This window comes from Hippocampus guttulatus, chromosome 11 (genome assembly GCF_054856545.1).
Source record: "Hippocampus guttulatus isolate MCC_2025c chromosome 11, RoL_Hgut_1.0, whole genome shotgun sequence".
Lineage (NCBI taxonomy): Eukaryota > Metazoa > Chordata > Actinopteri > Syngnathiformes > Syngnathidae > Hippocampus > Hippocampus guttulatus.
This window is the reverse complement of record NC_141271.1, coordinates 9,807,542-9,831,938: the sequence shown is the minus strand read 5'-3', so window position 1 is coordinate 9,831,938 and position 24,397 is coordinate 9,807,542. Positions and strand designations below refer to the sequence as shown.

Below are 24,397 nucleotides of genomic sequence, written 5' to 3'. Positions count from 1 at the left end.
GGTGCAGGGTCCGAATCCAGCTCCGTCCTTACTCGTTCACAAAAATGTGTTTCGCCATGCATTTTCTGATCCTCTTTTCCGCACTATTTGAGCTCACACTCACACCAATGGACAATGTAAAGTGTTTTTTCATCACCTGACTGGTCGTCGAATGGTTCGTGCGTCGACGTTGCATTGCGGAGGCGCATGGTTCGATTCCCTCGCCAGCCTTCCTGTGTGTTCTCAAAAACATGCATGGCTTTGCATTTTCTGATCCTCTTCCCCACGCAGTTAACTACTCCGCTCACTCACACCAAGGAACAATATAGAGCATTCATTCCCTGCCTGGTCGTCGAATGGTTCGAGCATCGGGTTGTGGAGGTGCAGGGTTCAATTCCGGCTGCGGCAGTCCAGTGTGAGGTTGCACGTTCTACCCGTGCCTGCGCAGGTTTCCAAAAACATGTGTGGCCATTTGGCCATGTGACTTTTTCTCCATTCAGCAGGGGATTCACGGTGGTGTTCAAATGATTGCTGCCAAAGGGCACATCTTTTTTAGGGGCAATCAGCTCACCCTTTATTTGACATACTGTATGTCAAATTGGCCCGAAATGATCACGTGATAATCATCGGAGCTGATCGGAGATGGCGGGAAAAGCAGAGTGGTAACCAGGAAGGCATGTAGCCCGACAGCGGGGTTTGAGGGGAAGGGCGGCAGGCGCATTTTCCAACAAAACTAGTAATTGGAAGGCTGGGGAAAATGACATACACAAATGAAATGAACACCACGGGTTAATTTTTAAAGATTTTAGAAGCTTTCCCTGAAAATTAAGAACTTAATTTTGCAACTTTTTTGTGGATTTTTATTCACTTTAAGGACCCGTGGGAAATCTGAAAAAATGTATGATACGCTCTATAATTTGAGACACAACACTGGTGGTATTAAGACATGAATTAAATTGGGTAAATGGATCATCCAATGTTTGTTGTGGTAACCAAACTCCCAGACATTAAATTGTAGCAGCAAAATAAACTTCCTAAGCCAGTCGACTCGAGTTCCAATGAATTTGTCCTTATGACCACTAAAATATGGACACAATTACTCAAAGCCTTTTTATTTCTCGCTCATAATCAATCTTGAACAGACCTGCAATTGATTTTCACTGAAGTTACGTTTTATGTGAGCAACAATGAATACTGGGCAGGAGACAAATGACACGAACATGGAAGTCAACGTGGACCAAGTACAAAGCGGTGCTTCCAAATTACATTCCATTTGTTTAAAACAACATTTTTTAGATTGGTCTAAAAGGGCGTTTCGTGTGTGTTTAAAGAGTACCAATCCATTCACATTGAACACATGCAAGACAAAATAAAAAGTTAATGTACAACTATATAGACAACATAAATGGATGAGATTTTCACGTCGGACAGTGACATAGCTCAAAGCGCCCCCTACAAAATATTTGTGGCTCTTGACAAGTAGTGTTGTGGTCAGTGTGTAATTCTTTGATACACATGGACTGCGAGAGCTTCGAAATCCAGAAAGTCTAAATCTGCCCACAGTCAACGATAAGAAGCTTCTTGGAGGGGACGCCTCCCTTTGTGCCAAGCTCCCCCATGCGTTGCACCACTTCCACGCCCTGTCGAACCCAGCCAAAAGCCACATGCTTGAAGTCCAGGTGTTCGGCCTTTTTCAATGTGATGAAGAACTGGGAATTGTTGGTATCGCGACCGCGGTTGGCCATGGACAGGATGCCTGGACCCGTGTGACGGACGTCGAAGTTCTCATCCTCGAACTTTGCGCCATAGATGGATTTTCCACCTGTGCCGTCGCTGTTGGTGATGTCGCCGCCCTATGGGAGCCAGGAAAAACATTGGTCAACGGCATGACCACGCAAAACAGATGAAATCCAGCAGATTGAGATTTTGTTTTGCAAATACAATAATCTTACCTCTCCCACAGGTTTTATTACTACTACAACAACTGAATAACGGACTTGGTAAGATTTTATGCCTAGATATTAATATTTAATTATCTTGGTCATGAATGACACTTGGAAGCTTTTCTGAACCTCAAAGGTTTAAGGAGCGTTACCCCAAAACGATTGACATTAACCACTGACAGCACCATCATTGTAGTTCTCTTCACCTGACACATGAAGTCCGGGATGACCCTGTGGAAGATGGAGCCCCTCAGCCCAAAGCCTTTCTCGCCTGTACACAGCGCCCTGAAGTTTTCCGCCGTTTTGGGAACAAGGTGAGCGAATAGCTCGACGGTGATAGTGCCAATCGGTTGGCCGTCTGCCTCGACTGCGAGGAACACCTGCGGGTTTGAGTCTCTGGAGTGCTCCTGAATTCTGGACATCGGCATGGGACTGTGTGAAGCATCAATTTGGCTGATGTTGCTTTGACATTCGCAGAAAGTCTTCTTGAAGGATGAGGCTATCTCCGGGGTTTTGAATTTGGCCGACAGCTGCTCCACGGTACCCTCGGCGCTGTCTGGAAATACAAGACAAGGAAGAGCCGAGCCTTAATTAAAACCACCCCATTCCTTCACACGTCGTTGCTATACGGCTGTTGTCGTGCCCATTGTTCTTTCAATTGGGCATATCAATAAGTGGCACAACCCTGTGTCCGTGTGTACCCGAGTAGTCTGTGGCAGTCCATATGAGAGCGTTGGCCGAGGTGCTCATGGGCTGCAGCTCCATTGTCTGGGATATGTTGTGGTTTGCGCAAACCCGGAACACCTGCTCCCTCCTCATGAGGATCCGGTAGAAACGCTTGGCCGGGTGGTAGAGGATCTTGATGTCACCGACGCCGCGCTCCTTCCACTGGCCCAGGTCGCGGTCCCATCGGTATAACTTTGCTCGCTCCTTGAACAGGATCTCTTCGTCCTCCTCTCCAGACTTGGTTTCCACCTGACGGGATGGAGTGAGGAAATCGATTTATTTAACAACGCAAAAACCTGCGCGTGTGGCAAAGACTCAATGCAACTTCTGTGAACAACCCATGCTAAACATAGTTCCTTCCTCCCTGACATTAGACAGCAAATGTAACTTCAATACTGTATATCCTTCAATCAATTAATTTATTTTTACCTTCAATCAATGATTACTTTTCCATTTAGCCAGGCTTTGGCTTCATCTAACATGATCCAGATTGTTTGCACGCCTCCGTGAGACGAAATTACCTCTGGTAGTGAAACGATCGGTTCAAAGTGTATGTCAACATTTTTCGGAGAGTCCTCTTCATCACTTGCACCCTCATCATTGTTCTTGTTGGATGACGTAGGAACCAAAGAACCAAATACAGCCGCGCCTGCGTTTGCCCAAGAGAAGTTGGAATCTACACGCACACACATGCATGCAACATAGAAAAACAATATATTAAAGTCAGTGTAGATGACGTAGACGAATATAAATTACACAGCCAAACTCACCTTTTGTTCCAAATGCAAAGCCTTCTGTATTTTGTGCCAGATCAGCAAAAGAGAAGCCTTCAATTGCCGTGAAGCCAAAGCTGGGTGTACCTGAAAAGGAAGAAAATTCTCATTCACTGCCGCTTCTCAGTTGCATTTTTTTTTTCAACGGGGATGGGTGGGTGAGCCTCTGATGCTGCATTACACGCATCACAAAAAGTTTGGCATATTTGTCTTTTCGGGACAAGCCTAAAATGTGAAACTTTGGACCCCAGAACCTCGATGACCTGAGGGCTGCCCTTCAAGCACAGTGGAATGCCATGCCTCAAACGACAATAAATCAACTCGTGAACAGCTCAAGACGTCGCTGTCAAGCTGTAATTGATGCTCAAATTAACATGAGTTACTGAGACGGTGACATTTTCTTGTTGCAGCATGCCGACCATTGTTAGCTTTTGTTTCAAAGAATAGTTTGAGATGAGGAAATCACCGATGCATCCTTCTACTTGAATGTTCCAACTTTCATGACAAATTACTGTAGCGTGAACTTTTTACATTTTCCATAACTTTCACCTGAAAGCCAAATATCCCAAACTTTTTATGAGTAGTGTATCTATATTATATATACAGAGATGGAAGTGGACTTTTCTGAGAATTCCGGAAAAAAAATACACACACACACACCTGGCCGATCACACATGAATTAGTTTACACAAAACGCTATTCAAATACTCGACATTCAATGATTAATCTTCCTTTTGTGTGCACACGTCTACCCTTTGTGGCTTTCGTTCTCGCCGAAATTTCGAAATCTCCGAGATATGGCGAGGCCATGAGAATGCGATGCCACTCAAGCTAAAAATTAATACGAAATTAATTGGTTCTGGAAGAAATTTCTTAAGTACATGTTTTTCATGTAAATGACCTAATTAGTTCCAGTTCATATGTGCATCCACTGAACCCTTACCGGTGCGAGATGAGAGTTGCTCAACTTGGCATGACAGATCATGTTCCGTGATGCCTGCGAATCCATGTTGTACAAATTCGTCTGACCACCTTTTTTTTTTACTCGACATAGCACGTGTTTAAAACTTTTTTTTTTTTTTTTTTTTTTAAATCACACGACGTACTATCACGACAGTCACAAGCTGACTACTGAGGGAACTCAATTTCCTGCAGCACTGATTGGACAAGCAATGCAATGTGATCATCCGCAGCCAGTGATGGCCAAGTGGGCGTGTCATAACTGATATGTTGAGTCGGCTGTGTCTTAACCTCCATGGCAGAGGCTCCGTCGAAGCCCCGAGACCGCTTCACGGAACCCCTGGGGTTCGATCGAACCCAGGTTAAGAACCACTGATCTACACACAGACTCATATGGCAGAGGTCCCTCTTAGCCAATGGGATGCCAGGATGGTGCTCAGTAATAGCCAATGGCAGAGCAGCTATAAGTATGCTGCATTCAGGAAACTGGGAGCTGTGAGTAGCAGGCCAGACCTTTCCTATCTCGAAATTTCTTTCGTAACAAGGGGCAATATTTTCCTGTTGAGACGTTTCGTAACTTGCAAATTTCATATGAAGAGACGTTCGTGAGTAGAGGTTCCACTGTACAAGTACAAACCTGTACTTGTAACAGCAGGAGGAACTGCGGAGGGGGTAGCAGTGGTCTCTGGTTCTGGCTTAGTTGACAGGTCGATCGGGGAGCTGCTGTTGTTGCTGCTTGGAGCTTGTGTCTGCACATTTGCTGGCTGCTCTGACGTGTCTTCCTCTGTGCTAGACTTGCAGCTTGGGGCCGGCTCCGCTGTCTGATCTTCAGCAGGGCCACTGGACACCTTTTCAGCCGTCTTTAACTGGGCGTCCTACAGTATGCATGAATGGAAGTCATGTCATACAGTTATCACAAGACCACAAGAAAGGTGCAATAAAAATCAACAATAAAAAAAATACCTGACTACTAATACATTATCGCAGATGTTTGACATTGTAGGAAAAACTTTGTATGCAATAAATGTGAAACAAAGTAGTAAATTCAGTAGTTATTGATTATGCCTTTGATGTACTCTTATGCAGGCGGCTACGCAAACTTGTTCATTACGTGCAGTTTGTAACCTCGAAACCTTGGATGTCAGTGCTGTTCTAAACAGACAACCTTTGTAAAGTTGAATTAAGTAACTTGATTTGTGTATAATATTGTCACATCAAAATTATTTTGCAAGGTGGTTCAATCCAGTTTAAGCTCTGCATATTCAGTTTTCTCTTCACAAATTCAACTGTTTTTTCCCCTTCTATCTGCTCCAAAACTCATCTATTCCAGAATCTGCATATTTTAGGCTTTTTTTCTGAAACGTAGCTTCAAAGCCATGGCTAATAGTAATTGGTAATGAGGAAGTTTGTGGAAGTGACATCCACTGTTTTTAAGATTTTGTCAGGAAAGAACCGAGTTTAGCTTTTCTTGTTAGCGGCAAGGTGCAGACATTCTTCACCACAAGTAAGTTTTTAATCTGCTGAGTTCCATCTATTTTTATGGGTAATGCAAGATGAGTTTGAAATAATATTTCAATGTTTTGGGATATGCATGTTCATTTAATATGGGCAGTTTCCAAGCATTTAGGGGTGAGTCAATTTGATGTTTGTGTCAGGGTTTGGTCACCACCCTCTCTGAATAGCGGAGGTTGACTGTATATCAATAACTACTTATTTAGCCTATGTATAGTAAATTAGACCACATACTAACGCCTTCTTTCAACACTTTCAGCCTTTTCCTACCAGTGCCTCTTGGGCCTTTTGGACTTCAGTCTCAAAGTCCTCTGTCTTGTCGGGATCCAGGTCACTGTCAGTGGTGCTCAGGCCACAAAAGAAGGTGGGTGGAAGCTGAAGGCTCTTGGCTTTCTCTTCCTCCTCGGGCGTTGGCTTTTTCTCCCAAACAACCTGGCAGTCAGGTTCTGAATGGATCGAAGGCAAAACGTCAGGGAATTGATGAGTAATAAAATGAGTGACTCTGAATTCCCATACCTTGACGAGATGCAGTGTCTTCTCTTTCAGGAGGATCAGGGTAAAGTTTTCCATTCAGAGATTTCACTGCCGACTCGTAGTCCTCATCTACACAAAAAATGTCAAGATAAAAAGTGAATAGCCTATCACAATACAGTGATACAGTGAGTAAAAAGTTCAGACGTGTAAAAAAAATTCAATTTATACACAGTAATTAAAAAAAAACACCTGGCATTTTAAAATGTATTCAAATTTCTTTCCGCCTGATTTTAAGAGCTTTTTTCAACTTCAGCACTGTTGTTCTCAATGATGCCAATCAAAAATGAGACACACTGACCCTGTTTACATTTTGTCTGTGTTCAACTCATGCATGCCGACTACCAATTCAGGCATCATTGTTCAAATCATGCTGTCCAAACTGAAAGTGCAGCCTCACCATCAGGTTGATCATCAGTGGTGTAGCCTGGGTCATTCTGGTAGCAGAAAAAAGTGAGCGGCAGCAGTAATTTCTTGGCTAGAGCAGCTTGTTCAGCGGTGGGTTCCCTGACATACACAATCTGCACCTCTGAGTCCTCATCTGAACCAGCATTGCTCACTCCTGTAACAAATAAACGAACATCGACATTAGTGACTGATATCTAAAGGAAACACATCAGTTTCGATTACCCCCGAGGCGTTAGTTTTGCACAGCAAAAATTAACATGCATCCAAATTGCTAAGACAGGTTATACAATTACAGCGACAACAGTTACATACTGTGTATGCATGCCAAGGTGGTTCTAATCACATGACAGGCAAGACTCAAAAGTGTGAAAGACTACACTGCCACATTGGGCAATAGCTGGAACTATAATTAAATTATATCAAAGCATTTGCAGGCATGTTCATTGCGGAGGCCACACTAGAATGGGAGCTGCATTACACGCTGTTGCCACCTGCACAAAATGTGGAGTGTGAGATGTTTACAGAGCATGCAGTCCTCTGAGGAAAGCGGCACTCAGCTCACCGTTTTGGCAGCAATGACTTTAAGTGAAAAATTTCCTTTAGGTGCTATTGCTTGTTGATAAATATTTGAGACTGCTCTAAAATGCTGGCACTGTTTTACCTTCGGGTCACTGTATTGGGGGGGAAAGCCCTGGAGCCTTGAAATTCTTGACCCCACCATCTCAGAATTGGATGAAACTTGGTATATTCGTTCATTATGATCTCATCTCCCACCCTGCTGGTGTGACATATGTACAATTTTAGATTTAGTGTTGTGGGATCATAATGAACAAACGTACCATGTTTCGACCAGTTCTGCGATAGTCGGGTTATTGCCATGGGGTGAATTGATTCGGAAAATATGCCCATACATTCTAAAAATATAACTCAATTACTGTGTTCTTTCTCAGCATAAAATAGAACTGCATGTTAAAACATTTCAAAATCTCAAGGAACCAAACTTGAGATACATAAAGCATTCGTCAAAAATGTCTTTCCAATATTATGTTCTATTCGGCCCCACTTCTCTAAACATGGATTCCTATCAGTCTCATCTTAGTTTATTTAAATTAAGCAAACAAATCCATTCATTTTCATCCATCTCAGAGTAATGCCATTTTGTCCGCAACATCAACCAGATAGTGTTTTACACAATTGGGGCATACAGAACATAATTCAAAGAAAATGTTTGACTTGACTTGCACTTTAAAGGACTAGAAGTATACCACTTCTAAACAGACATGCAGACACATTATTCATGTTTGACTGTTTTCCACTCGTGCATCTGGGTTATTCCTTTCTAAGTGCATCTACCACCAAAGTAACATCTGAGAAGTGTTAAGAGACACTCATTGGAGTACCTGGACTTTCAAACCGAGTGCTCGATGTGCTTGTCCAAAAGGCCATTGGATTATCTTTGAAAAGCCTAAAATCCAGTCCTAAAGGATGATGGATTATTGGGTTAAGAGGAACTAAGTGGCCATCAACACTACAAAGGCCGGAATTGTGAAACAATAATGTTACTTGTTTTCATTTGCTCATGGTCGCAATGTATTCTATGGTTATTTTCTACCCAAGTAAGTACATGATCAATTAGCCGTGGGGGGGGGGGGGGGGGGTTTTCAAGGGGTGGCTGTGAGGGAACTCAATTTGTCTGATCAGAACATTTGATAAACATTGTGTAAATTATGCTTACCTTTTTGTGGAATTTTGAAGGCAGGTGGTACAGATGATCCCCTGTTAGGATGTGGAGAATCTTTAACTTTCAAACTGGCTTCGCAGTCACCACTATCAGAGTTTGATTTTGGACTGCCAAATATCTTTTGAAGACTGTCAGAGCCAAACACAAACTTAGGGGGCGACATCACCGACTTGGCGGGGTTGACTGGAGTTTGAGAACCGGATGTTTTCTTATCAATGAAGAGTTCAGTGTGTTCCTTTGTGGTGTCTTCCAAAATAGCAATTGCTGCCTTCCCACACACAGTTTTTGAAGAGTCTCCACTGTCCTGAGAAACGATGGATGCCACGGGGGTCATAAGTTCCAGTTTCTCCTGAGCAATCTTGGCCTCATCAAAAACCTGCTTAAACGTGTTTGCCGTTTCTTGTAATTTGAATCTCACAGCCAACTGCTCCACTTTACCCTCTCCTTCTTCAGCAAAGTCCAGTGCACTCCACACCCACGCCTTCTCCGCACCCTTCATGGGTTCTAGCTTCATGGCTGCCGTGATCCACTGGTTAGCACAGATCTTAAGCACCTGGTCTCGCCTCATAATCAGCCTTACCCGTTTTGTGTTATAGTTTTGTAAGATTTTGAGATCTCCGATACCTCTCTCCTTCCACTGACTTGCTTCTTTATCGTAACGGTAAAGTTTGGCTCTGTGACTAAAGACGACCTGTTCATCTTCTTCACCTGTGGAAATTTCAACTAGGTCAGGCAAGGGAACCACAGGTTCAAAGTACAGACCATCTCGCTCCTCATCCTGGGTAACATCTTGCTCATCATCTGTTCCCACGGAGGATCGGCTCTGGTTAAGTTTAGCAGGAGACTTGGAAGGGCTTATGCCAGGTTGGAAACTAAAGCTGAAACCACCCATGGACTCCCCAAAACGGAAAAGGTTCTTTCTTAGTGGACTGCTGGCGAGTGGAGAGGCATAGACCGACGAATCGGCAGTGTCATCCAAAGCCTCTTCTCTTAGGTCATAGTTATCCCACTCTAAAGTAGGGCCAGTGGTTTCACCGTGAGGCTTGATTAGAAGACTTGACATTGACTTGACGTTCGCGGATGGCAGCTGGCCGTCATCATCGTTGATCTTCGTTTTGTCGTCTGTCAAAAAAGATTTCAGGTCTTTCAAGCCAGACTTCATTTCTTCCGCTTTCTGAATCAGATGTGCAGTTCTGCCTGTGTCTACCAATTTGTGTGGGGTTTGCAAGGGGATGTCCAACAGGAGTCGCTGGCATTCCTCAAACTTCGCCTTGAATTCCTCAGCGAGTTCTGGACTTTTAAACTTGGCAGCCAGTTGTTCAGGCTTGGCATCACCATCCGAGAAATCATTGGCCATCCAGATCCATGCTTTATCTGAGCCTGCGAGAGGCTTAAGATTCATGGTGGTAGTGATCCAGTGGTTGGCGCACACTTTCAGAACTTGCTCTCTTCTCATCAAAACCCGAAGTCTGCCATTGGAGCTGTTTTTCAAAAATTTTAAGACTCCCACCCCGCGTTCTTTCCACTGACTGGTATTTGCATCAAACCGGAAGAGTTTGACACGCTGGGAATAAAGAACCTGCTCATCCTCCTCCCCTGTGACAAGCTCAACTTTCTCGGGCATTTGAACCACTGGTTCAAACTGGATATCGTCGTTTTCTTCAGTTTTATACATGTCGTCTTCTCCCTGTTCATTTGTGGTGTTCATCTTGGTGGGTGTTGATGAGAACAATTGTTCACCAGCACCAAAGAAACCTCTGAAACTGGGGTCCTTTTGGCCAAACTGGAAGTCTCCTCCGGATGACTTTGCCAGGTCTGCAAAACTAAAAGCATTAGTTTTACCTGATATTAATGGATTTGTCTCAAACTCTTGATTGACCTCCGGTGGAGTAAAATCATTCTCTTTCACCTTGTGTTTATCAGCTATACTTTTAAGAAAGCTGGAGGCTGAACCTGAACCCATCTGATCACATGGGGTGGACTTTTCGGTTTCATCTTTTTCAGTACTTGGAATTCCAAATGTAAAGCCACTTCCAGGCATGGGCATTGAGAAAGAGAACCCAGAAGAACTTGTGGTCTTAGGAGCAGACTGGGAAGCTTCAAGATTGAAAGCAGCAGCAGTTGAGGTTTCAACTTTGTTTTGCCCAAACTGAAATGAACTGGCAGCTCCAGAAGGTGCAGTGAAGCTCGTTCTGGTCGTCTGGGGTGATGACGTTTTGATTCCGAAGTTGAAGGTAAAGGGGGAAGCTGAAGCTGATGTAGTGGTACCACTTGTACTTTTCGCGTTGGGATTTGGTGTCGAACAGGCAACACATTTACTGCTAGTGGATTCATTTCTCACTAAACAGGTGTCACAGTCCCACTGACAGTCCTTCTTAGAAAATATGGCTTGTAAAGTTGATGTGCTCCTTTGCTTGTCATCCTTTGTCAGATCAGCTCCGAAACCTGAAAATGGTGCTGTTGATAGATTTGCAACCATGGGAGCAGACTCTTTTGAATCATTGCTGTGCTTGGGATTTGAACAGCTTACACAATTCTCTGCATCCTTTTTATTTTTTACCCAACACACAGCACACTCCCACTGACCTGGTTCCTTTGTAAATTGGGTGCCAAACCCAGAACTCACATTGGACTCGGAGTTCTTGCTTGCAGACACACTTTGTTTCTCAATTGTGTCGGCAGGTTTACTTGAATTTATGCCAAATGTAAAAGACGAGGCGGATGAAGTTCCAGAAGTGCTAAATCCAGGAAAGGTGGGGCCAGAACTGCTGTTTTTTAATTCACTTGTCCCAAACTTGAAAGTATCACTTGTCCCAAACTTGAAAGTAAAGGGAGCGCCTTTTTTTTTATCTTCAGTCTCCTTGTCTGGTGTTGCGGTGGACTTGGGGTTGGCACTTTGACAAGAAACGCACCGCACACTCTCGGGTTTATTTCTCACAAAGCATTCAGTGCAATCCCATTGGCCTTCTTTCATTGCAAACTTTGCCGTCAAGGTTTCCGAAGGGCTAGGAGTTTTTACATCGTCTTCTTTCTTCTCTTGTTCAGAACGAGGTCCATGACCTGAGACACAACTCTTCAGCAAACATGAGCTCTCCTCATCACAAAATGTATGCGGAGAGCTCTCCTCATCACAAATCTTCTCTTGTTGTTCCTCAGTTGATTTCACTACGATGCTCTGTGCTTCGACCATGCTCTGGGCTTCTTCAAACCTACTCTTAAACAGCAATGCCTCATCTGTTGTTTTGAAGCGGATGGCTAGTTGTTCAGACTTGGGCTGTTCATCTGCATAATCAATGGCATTCCAGACCCATGATTTATCTGAACCACTATTAGGTTTCAGTTTCATGTCAGTGGTTATGTAGTGATTAGCACAGACCTTCAGGACTTGCTCCCGTCTCATTAATAGTCGAATCTTCGCCGTGGTGATATGTTTCAATATTTTAACATTGCCAATGCCTCGTTCCTTCCACTCTTTTGTCTCCATGTCAAATCTAAACAGCTTTGCTCGATTGCAAAACAACTCCTCTTCGTCTTCCTCACCTGTTCTCACATCAACCTTATCAGGAAGTGGCACAATGGGTTCAAAGTGAGGACCGTCATCATCATCGTCATCATCCCCCTCCTCTCCAGCATGAGTGCTATCATTGTCACTATCGGCTGCATTTTCATCTTCGGGTACGGACTTGGCATTACCAAAGACTGGTTGCGTAACTTCCCCAAATTTAAATGGCTGATCTACTTTACCAAACAGGCACAGCGGGCCTGTGCTTTGTGCTGTATTAGCAAACGAGAACCCGGAAGAATTTTTATTGCTAAAGGTGAAAATGCTAGCTTGGCCCGATGTCTGCTCTTGAGCAGGAGCCTTCTCTGGCAAAGGATCCGTCTTACTGGGGATGTCAGATGTAAGAAGACCGAGCAAACTTTCACTGTGCTTTGCTTTGGATGCTGAGAAAGTGAAATCACCATCATTGGATTTAAAGTTTGAGTTGAATTTAAAGGCAGGTGATGGTGTTGACTGCGAAATTACGCTTGTTCCAAAACTCGGGACTTTGGGTACTTCAGCAGGTGCCTCCTGACTAAAGGAAAGCTTCCCGAAATCCATAGGTTTCCCCTCAATGTTCTTTGGTGGCTGAGAAGGAATCACAGGCGGTTTAGTGAAATAACCAGGTTCAGGTAAAGGAGGATTGGTGGTTTGGTGAGTTGCACTCTGTCCATAATAATCTTCGCTATACGGTGATAGGAGGCTGGTTGCCGGCGATTCAAACCGCAGCGGGGGAGCGAAGGTCTGTTCTTGAGGAGGGTATACGCAAGCAGGGGCGGTTTGCATTGGAGGGGTATGGGTCGGCGGTTGATAGGCAAACATATGCTGCTGAGGTGGCATACGGTTCATACCATACATTGGGCCCTGTATAAAATGAGGGAAAATCATTTTCAGCATGATGACATTTTCCATGCGAACAAGGGACACAATGCTTAGTTTACCTTTGTGGGGGTTACATTTGTAGCTGTGCGCAGGAGATATTGAGAGTTATATGCTGGAGACTGATTGTAGTACGCAGGGGGACCTGTAGTGGAAACTTGACCCCCAATGCACAAAGATGAAGAATGTATCATCAATCAACTAGCTCGCTGTTGTTGTTATCAATAACCAATCATAAGTACCATTAAAAAAAATTTTTTGTGTTCCAAATAGTACACTGACCTGTCAAGGGGGCCCCATGGTAGGACTGCACAGGAGTAAAAGACTCTTGCAGGCCTTCAGCGCCATAGCTCTCAGCATACATTTTGTGATGAGGAGAGCTCATGTTTGCTGAAGAGTTGTGTCTCAGGTCATGGACCTCGTTCTGGAACAAATAAAGGCCTTGTGACTTAATTTGATGCATCTCAGGCTCCCCTTCCATTACTTCTTTGAATACTGTGCAATAAAAGAATTATTAGGCCCTCGACTAGACATCTCCCTCGGTCTATAATACATAAGAAGCAAGAGCAGGCCTGTGCTTCACCTGTACTAAATGGAAAATACACGAGGATGAATAATTAAAAAAGTAAATAATGTAAATTAAATTCATTAGTGCTGCAAACGTTATGATTCATAGACTGACCTTAAGGGCTTCAACTTGCTGACACAACATTTGGAGGAGACTTTTCTGGTCCTCCACCCAGTGAGGTGGTGTCTTTGGAGAAATCTGGAAGAGAAAGTCAATTGTAGTACACAATATTTAATCACAAAGCAATTTGGTGAGCCAGTCATAAGTTAGTAAGTAACCGGTGCCCACCAGGTGTCGTTTGGAAGGAGAAACAAGGGTTTTGCTAGGTGAGGGACTGGAAAACTTCATGTGAGATATGGTGGCACTTGAATGGGCTGGTCCCCGAAAACCATTATTCTTCTCTTCTTCGTCATCCTCTCCACTCTCGCCAAGTTGCTGGTTCACATCATTTAGAAGGTCCACAATTTCCTCCATGGACACTGGAAGCTGGAATACAACACACATGCAGGGGTTTTAAAGCTATGGAGCTTATAAATATTCATCCCGCTAAGAAATAAATAAGCATTACTTTTTCAACGTCATCCATATTGGCATTGTAGATCTTTAATAGATAAATCCTGAATTTCTTCAGAAAAGTGATGCACCGGTCCTGTGTCTCCTCAACCCCATTACTGGCCTCCTCAGACAGCCGCTGATAGATCTTTCAAACAAAACACGATAGTCATGTAAACAAGAACAGGCATCCGGTAGACGATTATTCACACATCCAAATTAAATGTGAGGGATTCCTATCAGACAATGTTGCAAAATAAATCAGTGGAGTTGAAAGAGCAGACAGACGACTTCATCATGAAAACAGATAAGTACAAAAAAAATAAAAAATAAAATTGGACTGTCGCAGAAGTGTAAAAAGGTGTTAGTATAAACTGTATCATTACGGTGTGGTCAAGTATGGTTATGAAATGAATGGACATTAAATTAAAGTTTGTTTCATTATCAAAATAAATTCTCTAGAATATTTGGTTATAAAGGCCATGAGTAAAGTCAGACCACCAACCTGAGCCAAATGCCAGACAGATGACATGTTATTGATTGATTCCAATGTGGCAATGGCCTCCTCTGTCTTGCCTTCAATGTCAAGCAGAGTTGCATGTGCTATTTTGGCCTCTTCTTCAAAACCCTTCACAGAGGAGACCTGGGCAGGAGATAAGTTGCATGTGTTTGAATATGGTGAAATCTAATGCAAAGAGCTCTTTTGGTTCACTGGGTTTCAGTAAGACCAAAATACAAATAAATGCAGAGGACAACTAGGAGTACTAACCCGAATATCTTTGGATGCAAAATGTATGTAGAGGGGGTCAAGAGGTTCTGGTATACTTCGTCTGTTTTTGATCTTGTCCAACAGTGGAAGTACAACTTTCCAGTAGTGGACACTGCGGCTGATGTACTCCTTCTGGTCATAGTATGAGTTAACGCCATCACCCTTTCATTTTACAAAGAAAATAAAAACCCACTAAAATGAGCAGATGAGCACACCTCGACCAAATGTTCTACAAATACATACATATAATCAAACGGGTACATATACATTTACGTACCGTTTGGCTGAGGCACTGAGCCCAGTATATAGCCAGTGCTGGATGTAGCCCATGTTTCTCTCCGGCTCTCAAAGTGTTCAGTCCATGTTGTACTATCATTCGCAATTTCGCTGACATGCCAGGACTTGCATAAAAGAAAGGCATGTGTATTAACAAAAACAAAACTAAACTAAAATATTAAATTGCATAGGGTATTTTTGGGAAGGGGGGGGGGGTTAAGTCAACATAGAGATTAACATTGTATTGTTTTAGCTGGCTAAAGCAGTTAAAACAAGCTAGTGTATAAATTGAACAGTATGAAGCAAGTGAGGTCGGGAGAGACTCACGCTGCTCGTTTGTGGATCAGACTATAGATGGCATCCCACCACTCCCTCTGTCTCTCTGTGGTCAGGAGGCGAAGGACGGAAAGAGGGAGGCAGCGAGGCTCATAGAGCTGTTGTTGCTGCTGGTTTATTCCACGATTTAACTTTGCAGTCTCTTGTAGCTGACAATGGCTGCAGAACACCACACCATGTAGAAATACCTGCAAGACAAGAAACAGAATTAACCACTGACCACTAATATGAACCACTTAAAGATGTTACTATGATATAGAATGGTGCAATTGAGTGTCAAACATGTGCGTTTGTTTTATAGACTCGAGATGTGAAATAAGCAGGCACTGCTTCCACTGACCTCTAAATCCAGAAGGCAGATGGACTCTGGTGCATTTGTGTCCAGTTTGGAAGTTTCGAGGTTAAGTCTGGGGAAAAGTTGCTGTAGCCAGGTTCTCAAGGATGGTCTTTGGCCTAAAAGGGCCCACTGCAACCCTAACCAGCTCAAATGTTGCAAGTCTCCGCAATATAAAAGGATAGAACCTACAGAGGAAGCATACAATTTATTGCAATTGATTTTGTATTGGATTTTTAATCAAAGGAATTTGTTTTGCTGATAAATTCTGCTAGTGTAATTGAGCTGCTATGAAGGTCTTTGCACACTAACTGAGGGTTTAACTTTTGAGAAATACCTCACCCATGATTCCCCAATAGAAAACATGATATAAATGCAATTATTTCAAGATTACAGTTATTATATCAATGGTATAATGAAGCTTCAAGATGCTTCATGAATCAAGTTGTTGTATTTGACTCCTGTAGATTGCACCGTTGGTTTAAAGAAAGGGGTTAAGGAAATGGGTAGTCTGTGTGCTTTCAGCCCTACTTGAACAGAGTGCGCCATCGAGGAGTCAAAAAAATACAACTGGCTCATAAAGCATCTTGAAGCCTCATTTTCCCCATCACTAATCGATACCGTTCACAAAGCTAAATGTTTCAGTCAACCCTCCTGTTGTCCTCGGGTCAAAATGACCCATCACTGTGTTAAAAACGCCCCAAAAAAACCCTAAATGATCATTTTTTTAACTTGAAATTTTATGACTTTTCCTAGATTGGCCCCAACTGCAGAAAAATTGAAATATTTTTATTCACATTTCCATGGAAGCTGTACAAAAAAAAGTACAAAGGCGGTCTTCGGGTCAAAATGACCCATGAGGCAAATAGGGTTGAAATCAAGGTCACAAAGGTATTTACACACCATAGAATGTTTCAGTGTTTTAGTTGTGTCTCAGATCAATTAGTAGAACACGTGAACAAGACAGTAGCAGACATAAACAAGACAAGATAGGTGGCGTTCTCGTAGATGGCAGAACTCCTTTTTTGTGGATTTCAAGGGGCTATAAAGGTGCTACAGATGACAGGACTCCGAATTCTCTCTATGCTGACGCCATGAGTGTGCGTTATGACATTGAAGAGGCTCTAGAGCTGATTTTTTCTGCTGTCCAGCAAGACAACTGATTCAGAAGAGGAAGTAGAGGATGTATCAGAAGAAGATGGGGAGGAATATAACCCAGAGTATGATGAATCATCTTCAGAACAAGAAGAAATCCCTGAAGCTGAAAGAGAGACTCTCCTTTCAAAAAATGGCAAAATAACATGGTCCTCAGCAGCATACAACCAACAAGGCAGGCATGCAGAACAAAATGTACAGGAGCTCCTGAGAAACCTGATGATCCACCTTCCACAGCCACTTCCCCAGGGAGGGCAAGTAAGAAGAAGAAATGCCAGTTCTGCCCTCAAAAGAAGGCCTGTAAAACACATACTGTGTGCTATAGGTGAAAGAAATATATCTGCAAAGGATGTGCACTTGCATACTGCGCTACATGTGCTAATTAGTTGAATGGGTTATCTTATTTTTCATATTTTTGTCTTGTATTGTATTGTCCTAAATAGTTTACTGGAGGAAAAACAAGAAAGAAACTTTAGTCATTGGAATGAATACAAATGCATCCATAACTAATTTTCACAATTTTTTTCCCTTTTCTTAAGCTATAGAAATCCAAGTGAAGAGGGAGAACTATATCACACATAATGTGGTGAAGGACAAGTTGTTTCTTCAAGTAATATGAAATTTGGTGTTTAAAATTCATTTTAGCTGCTTATTTGGGGGGTTTAGTGAAGATGGGTCATTTTGACCCGGAGGACACAGGGTGTGTACAGGAAATGAGGACAACAGGAGGGTTAATATTTGCCATCAGTCTCGGTAGTTCTGCACCTGCATCCCACTTGGCTAGCTGAGAAATTTCTGGAGCTTGTGCTCGAATGGACCGGATGTCATCATTGGCAATGAAAGAGGAGCCAGTAGAGGCCTGCGGTCCAAACAATAGTTCAACAAGAGAGTCTTGACCGCTACGGTTGCCAAATGCCTCCACCACCTATGTACACACACACACACACACACAGACACACAAAACATTTTTAAAAAAAGTCAACAAACAAGGCGGTCACGGGGCATGATAAACATCAGCAGCACAAACTTTGTATAGTACACTGACACTGGGTACACACATATCAACAAAAATCATGCATACCTCTCTGATCAAGCTGCACGGATCAGCGTTAAGATTGAGTAGCATATGGCCAGCTTGACTCTGTCTGTCGTTAGCCAGCAGCTCAAGAAGATGCGGGGTAGATTGATCCCTTTTGGTCATCTTTGGCTTGGGAACCTTGTGAGTAAAAAAAAAAAAAACTAAATTCAACTGTGCCACCATATCTCTTACATATCTAAAAGAATAAAGTAAAATGAAGTCGGAAGCATGCTCTCTACGAGATTTTCAAGGGACTTTTTTTCAGTTTGATTTTGAAACGCTCTACTGTATTTTAGTACACCTTGGGTCTTGCCGAATACGAGGTGTCAGTGTTTCAGATAGTAATTGCTTAATCACACAGTTTGAGTCTCAACCAGCAATATACATGTGGTTTTCAATAGTAGTACCCAACAGTATTTATAATTCCACAAAAAATAGACACGCGCACAGTTTTCGTTCCCAAAATGCGAAGCGGGTCAGCAGAACCTCAGTGAATGGGCGCAAGCTGGGTGGAAAGTTGTCCTTTAGAAAGCAAATAGTGCTGGTGAGGTTAGGTTGCCGTCAGCGTGGCATAGGACATATGCAGATTTCGATAATTTATTTCATTTATACCGGAAGAGTGAAGCCTTACGTTCATTCCACCTTTTGTGTGCACACTAACAGGCGGACACAGAATTAGGAGCGCTGTCGCTGTCTGTACAGGTAGGAGGATTAAAACATGCACTCAACATTGTTTGACTGGATGAAATTTTTACCAGTCCACTGAAATAAACGTTTTTTATAGCATGATGGTCGCTCTTATGAGCCCTGAACCACTCTCAAAGAGAGTGAATATAGTACCGTGTAACAAACTTAGAAACAGTAATACTAACCATTTTGAAATGTGATTGGAATTTATTGGTAAACCGTTTCAGCCCATTTTGACAACTTGGAATATAGATTCAATATTTTAGACAGCAGCTTCATGGGCATTACTCTGCAATCATTATTTTGTGTGTCACCAGGTACAGGTAACTCCATTCTTTTCATTGTACGTACAACATTCGTATCAAGGGCTCAGTACCTGCAGGGCCAGCAAATAGCAGAGTGCCGCCAGGTCGATGACTGCCCGCCATGTCTGTAGGCGTTCCTGTGCCAGCTTCAAGAGTAGTGTGCCAGCATGCAGGTACAGGTGAGCTCGCATCTCCACAAACACCTCGCAAAGGTCATCCGTGTGCCGGCTTGCCACACTGCTCAGCTTCTGCATAGTGCAGTCAAAACTGTGTGCATGTAGGAAGATGGCAAAAATGTTAAACTTAGACACAAGGCAGTTTCAAAAGGGTTGGAAATTGTCAGCTATAGTGCTCGAATGGCACAGTGAGAAGAATCAATTCCTTTAAACCACCTCACACAACATATTCTAGTTGAAACCCTCGTCTTGGTAAAACAATTTTTGGGGATTCGCACACAACTTTTACAGGCAACTGCAATTTTACTTCCACCTCACACACTGGCTTACCACTTGAGAGCGTCAAGGCAGGACTGCACACCGCTTCCAGAGAGTGTGATTCTCACAAGGTTGCAGTGGGCCAAGAGCAGCTCACTCTGAAGACGTCGACACATCTTGTCATTGCTGGACACACTGGGCTGAGTCAGGTAATCCTGAAAATAGTTGGCCCACATTGATTTTGCTCAATCAGCAATGGGTATTAAAAACACACAAGTTTGGACGGAATGTTCTTGATCCCGTTGAGGCTTCCAAAATTCAACTTTACACGGGCAAACTTTTTTGTGCTGTCTTCCATCATTTCTTTGAAGCGAACATTCATTCTGTTTCTTACGCGCGCTCTTACTGTAGTAACACAAACATTCACAGAACTGTTGCGCATGGCTACTACTTCACTGTGTGCATGAAACGAACGTGGTGTGGCTCTCCACCTTATTTCAGCGCAGAGCAGTTCTCATGATCATTGACTCTTCACATTGTCTGTCAAAACAGGGACAAAAATCTATATATCCGAGTCTATGGACCACATCTCACTTGTCCACCGAGGAAAAGTTATTTCACGAATACCGTTATCGTATTATCACCAAGCCCTGAAAGACATTCTGTTCAGAGTCGCATCGCAGCACAGCAAGGCTGAGTTGCCCAGAGTGCTGCAGCCGAGATGTGGACCTGATGTGGACTTTTTTCAGCATTTTTTGGCCACGACATTCATCAAGGAGGAAACTCTGTGCTTGGTGGTTGCGCCTTGTCGGCAGCATGGATATACCAGCACTGTTTTTGCCTGGGAGGAATGTCTGCGCCATTTGACTCTCGTTGCTGGACAGTCCCGGGGCGCTTGTGTCTTGCGCCTGTTATGGGCAGCATTTTTCACAGCCCCGCTTTGTTCAGCGGAGAGATTGGTGCTGTTGAACGGTCTGCGGCTGGATGGATGTAAGGCTTGAGGAGCCGACGATGAGAAGAAAGGAGCGTTAGCGCGGAGCGCCGATGCGGATGTAGAACTGGGAGTCGCGGCTTGGAATTGAAGTGGATTTACATGGGACAGGAGATGTGAGCCAATCTCTTTTTCGTCAATGGACGCTATAGCTTCGCGTTTGCTTTCAAAACTTAGCTTGTAGCAGACGTGTGCACATTTTCAGCATGACGTGTCTGATCCACTGGTAAAAGGACACTTTGATCCTCTCCTCTTTCATCTAGAACTGCTTCAGACAACAAAGTGTATGCAGAAAAGTAGTGAAGATTGCACGACTGTCTGTGTCCTATGTGTTGTGTTGTGTTATTTTTGTTATTTTGACTTCAAAATGGCGCCGCGTGAGTGGCTACCTTTCCAGCAGCTCCTATATTTTGTTGTTCTACTTCTTCCTTTCATAACTTTGCTGCTGTGAATCTGGAATTTCTCCATTGCGAGACTAATAAAGGTTTTCTTATCTTATAAACTGAAAAATCCCTAAATGTATAAAGCAGTTGAAAAGCTACAGCTTTGACACAAAGTCCCATAGACACACCAAGAACTACATCCCATTGCAATTTTACAAAATCCTCCATTTACTGACCTGAAGCGTCTGCACCACCACAGTGTACCAGTCCAGACTGTGGCGCAGCAAGCTCTTCCTCTCAGTAGCCAAGCAGTGCTTAACAGCCTCCTCCAGTCGACCGTCCTGACAAAAGAGCTGGACGAGCTTCACGTTGACATGCGCATCTCCAGGTCGTGCTGCCAGCTCAGCCTGAAGGAGGTCAAACAGTCGGTTCCAGCCCTGCTGACCTTGACGACTCAACAGACGCTCCTTCACAAGTGCAAAGGGAGGGGAAAGCAGTCCATGTGAGATACTCTTCCAATGTCACATGACAATAAGCATACTTTGACTTTGGTGTGATATTTGGCATAAACTGTGTATCGCTGCTGTATCTGTTGGGGTGTTTTGGGGACACTTCGATAAGATTTTAAATATATTGCATAACTTTAGTTGCATAGGTCGGTAAAACCTATTCTCTGAGAAGAAAAAGAGCCTCACCTTCAGGTTAAAGACTGCTGGGTTCCCCGGCAATAACTTGGCAGCCTTGTCCACCCAAAACTCGGCTCTGCTGTGGCTGTCCTCTTTGGTGACCAGCAACTCAGCCACCTTCAGCACCAAGTCTCTCTGGACTGGGTTCAAGTCCACAGAGCGCTGCATACACAGCACAAAGAACGTTTAAGCACTTAGTGACTTGGTAAATGCACATAGCTGGTGCTAATAAGCATTTGCTAAGTCATATTGCCAAGATTTACAACTTGGGAAATTTACAAGTTATTTTACCGGAACTCCTACTTAAATGATCTATTTGACAAGACAACACATTTTTTAAAAATGGAACACTCTTCAATTAAAGTCAGTCAAAGTTCATATTGGGTAGCAAGCAACCAACATGGCCGCGTTACCTTGTAACATCCTACAGCCTTGTTGACATCTCCCTCTCGCTCATAGAGCTGTCCGAGGAATTTGTGCGCTTTGGGATCCCTCTCTTGGACTTTTAGATACTCTGATACATGTCTAAGAATACAAAAAAACAAAACAAAACAACAACAACATTCAATATGTTTAGGACAGCACTGCATAATTCAGGGTTTTTTTTTCATCCTCATGCTTACCTTTTAGCCATCTCGTACTCCTTTGCTTCAAAGTATAGTTTAGCAAATAAAAATCCTTTGACAGGCCTCTGTAAATGACAAGCATGCAAACAGATCTTGATTCAGCAACATTTCATCTGAAAAATCTTTTCATTTTGGTCGTTAAGCTACAATTGGGAATTTCTCCATTGTGAGACAAATAAACGTTTTCTTACAAGAGATACATTATAGCAGCTATGACACGATATCAAACAAGTAATGCACAGACCTCCAATAACAATTGCAGTGGTTAAGTTACCAATTACTCTTCTATTCCATAAACTCATGTTTAAAAACAAATATCCTGCTAAAATAAGGGTGTATGTCTTGCAATGTGGTGAGCACAAAGAATAAATAAATAATAGAATTAATGCCCGGTAGGTCATTCCAGAGTTTGGGAGCAGCGACTGAATCAGATGCCACGATATTTGCACTTATGTTTAATGTGGCGGCACGGTGACCGACTGGTTTTTCTCCAGTTTCCTCCCACTATCCAAAACATGCACAAAGTTAAGGTGTGACTGTGAGTCAAAATGGTTGTTTGTCTATGTGTACCCTACAATTGGCTGGCAACCAGGTCAGAAGGGTGCACCCCGCTTATTGCCCAAACTCAGGCGGGATAGGCTCCAGTACGCACACTTGCCCTCGTGTAAGTGGCTCAGATAATGGATGGATACACACTAATAGAATGAAGCAAAATTAATTTTGATTTGTGTGTTCCTTTAACCGAAATGCATGTTTTTGGAATGTGGGAGGAAACCAGAGTACACCGAGAGAAGCCAAACAAGCACAGGTAGAACATGTAAATTCCACAACAAACATACACACATACATAACATGATGCAAATTAAAACACATAAGTGAAATATTCACGCTGCAACTATCTGTTGTGTCAGAAAATGTGAGTACAATGACTTGTTTCTTATTCCAACTGCCGTAACACGTGTAATAGCAAAACCTGAGCAAGCACTCTTATATTTGCTGAGCAGTACCGTTTTATAATTAATATAATTTTGGTGGAATGTATTGTTTTTGATCTCTTACACAATGTGTATATTCCTTTTTATTCTGGAATGTCATCCAAGTAAATGCTGTGATATATTGCTTTGGAATCAGCATAAGAATTTGTATTATAATTAATGGCCAATTTATTCACTCCATTTTGAACTGCACCCAGACAATCAGATTTGATTCGATTGAGCGATGATTATTATTATTATTTTACTAATGTCAATATTGAAATCATGAAAATAAAATACACATATTCAAACTGATTATTTCAATCATATATCTTAACGCTGACATTCATATTAACTTTTTTCCTTTATCATTTCGTTACACACCTTGTAGTTAACAGGACAGTATTTGGGTGGGGGATGTCGAAATCACGTAGAAAACATGGTATAAAAATGCAGTAAACAGATTTCAAGAAGCGTATTGCAGTGTTATGTGTATAAATGTTTCTCCACTTATAATTAGGTTTCAGTTTCATTATTCTGCTTCTCTTTCATGGTGACTGATTACTTCTTAAAATGTCACCGAATGCACATCAAGGTGATATCGACCCCCTTACTTATCATTCAGACCACAAATACGTTCTACCTGGGCATACGTGATCAGAACGACCCATGTTGAATTGTTTTCGTGGGTCGAGACAAGCTAGCTAGCAGTGCTCAGTAGCCTAGCTTCCATGGCCAGTCCACGCCGCGCGCTTTCTCTGCATTTTAAGAGGAGGGCACGGCTATCGTCATCATGCCGGTTAGCTAAAACAACTGGCTCGCGAGGACCAGCTGGGCTATATCGACCACAATAGTCCGCGTCGATGGAAATCATCGTCAAACTAACGCTAACCTTTTTGAAAGACTAATTCGGGCTCGCTAGTTGACTAGAGATTCATGTGAAGCAACAACGTCCGTTAGCAACGCTAACATTAGCCGCCACCGGCTCACTTACCTCTTTGAGTGAGGGAGACGACGTCTGTACGGAGGCCACATACCGGTCGACTTCAGTCTTACTTCGCCGCATGTCGCTCAAATAAAGGGCACTAAAGAAGTTGGTAACGTTGCATAGAATGTGATTCGTCAGTAATTACAAATGCGAACATGAAAGGGCGATCACGCCGTCACATAACCCGCTCGTGATATTATTGCGCAGGCTCGCCAACGTCAAATTGTAGAGGGATCACGTGGCCCGAATTGGCCTCTTTGTC

The 24,397-nt window shown here is 43.0% G+C and overlaps 1 protein-coding gene across 2 annotated transcripts; it reads right to left on the bottom strand.

Annotated features, from left to right (window-relative positions):
- Positions 1–1,075: 1,075 nt before the first annotated feature.
- Positions 1,076–24,340, bottom strand: ranbp2 (RAN binding protein 2). Of its 2 annotated transcripts, XM_086123121.1 has the most exons (30): positions 24,142–24,340; positions 22,171–22,238; positions 21,961–22,072; positions 21,557–21,709; positions 21,098–21,328; positions 19,560–19,702; positions 19,125–19,320; positions 18,065–18,199; positions 17,749–17,908; positions 15,835–16,016; positions 15,486–15,682; positions 15,160–15,283; positions 14,883–15,044; positions 14,619–14,756; positions 14,130–14,261; positions 13,850–14,047; positions 13,676–13,759; positions 13,276–13,417; positions 13,056–13,150; positions 8,568–12,978; positions 8,233–8,310; positions 6,825–6,986; positions 6,410–6,496; positions 6,164–6,339; positions 5,019–5,256; positions 3,419–3,508; positions 3,170–3,324; positions 2,624–2,897; positions 2,129–2,478; positions 1,076–1,832 (listed from the first exon to the last, which is right to left on the bottom strand). In XM_086123121.1, exons 1-30 carry the CDS (start codon positions 24,211–24,213, stop codon positions 1,527–1,529), a joined length of 9,051 nt encoding a protein of 3,016 aa, XP_085979247.1. In that variant the 5' UTR covers positions 24,214–24,340; the 3' UTR covers positions 1,076–1,526. The 2 variants fall into 2 exon arrangements, with proteins under 2 accessions (XP_085979247.1, XP_085979246.1); XM_086123120.1 differs by lacking the exon at positions 8,233–8,310.
- Positions 24,341–24,397: the final 57 nt, after the last annotated feature.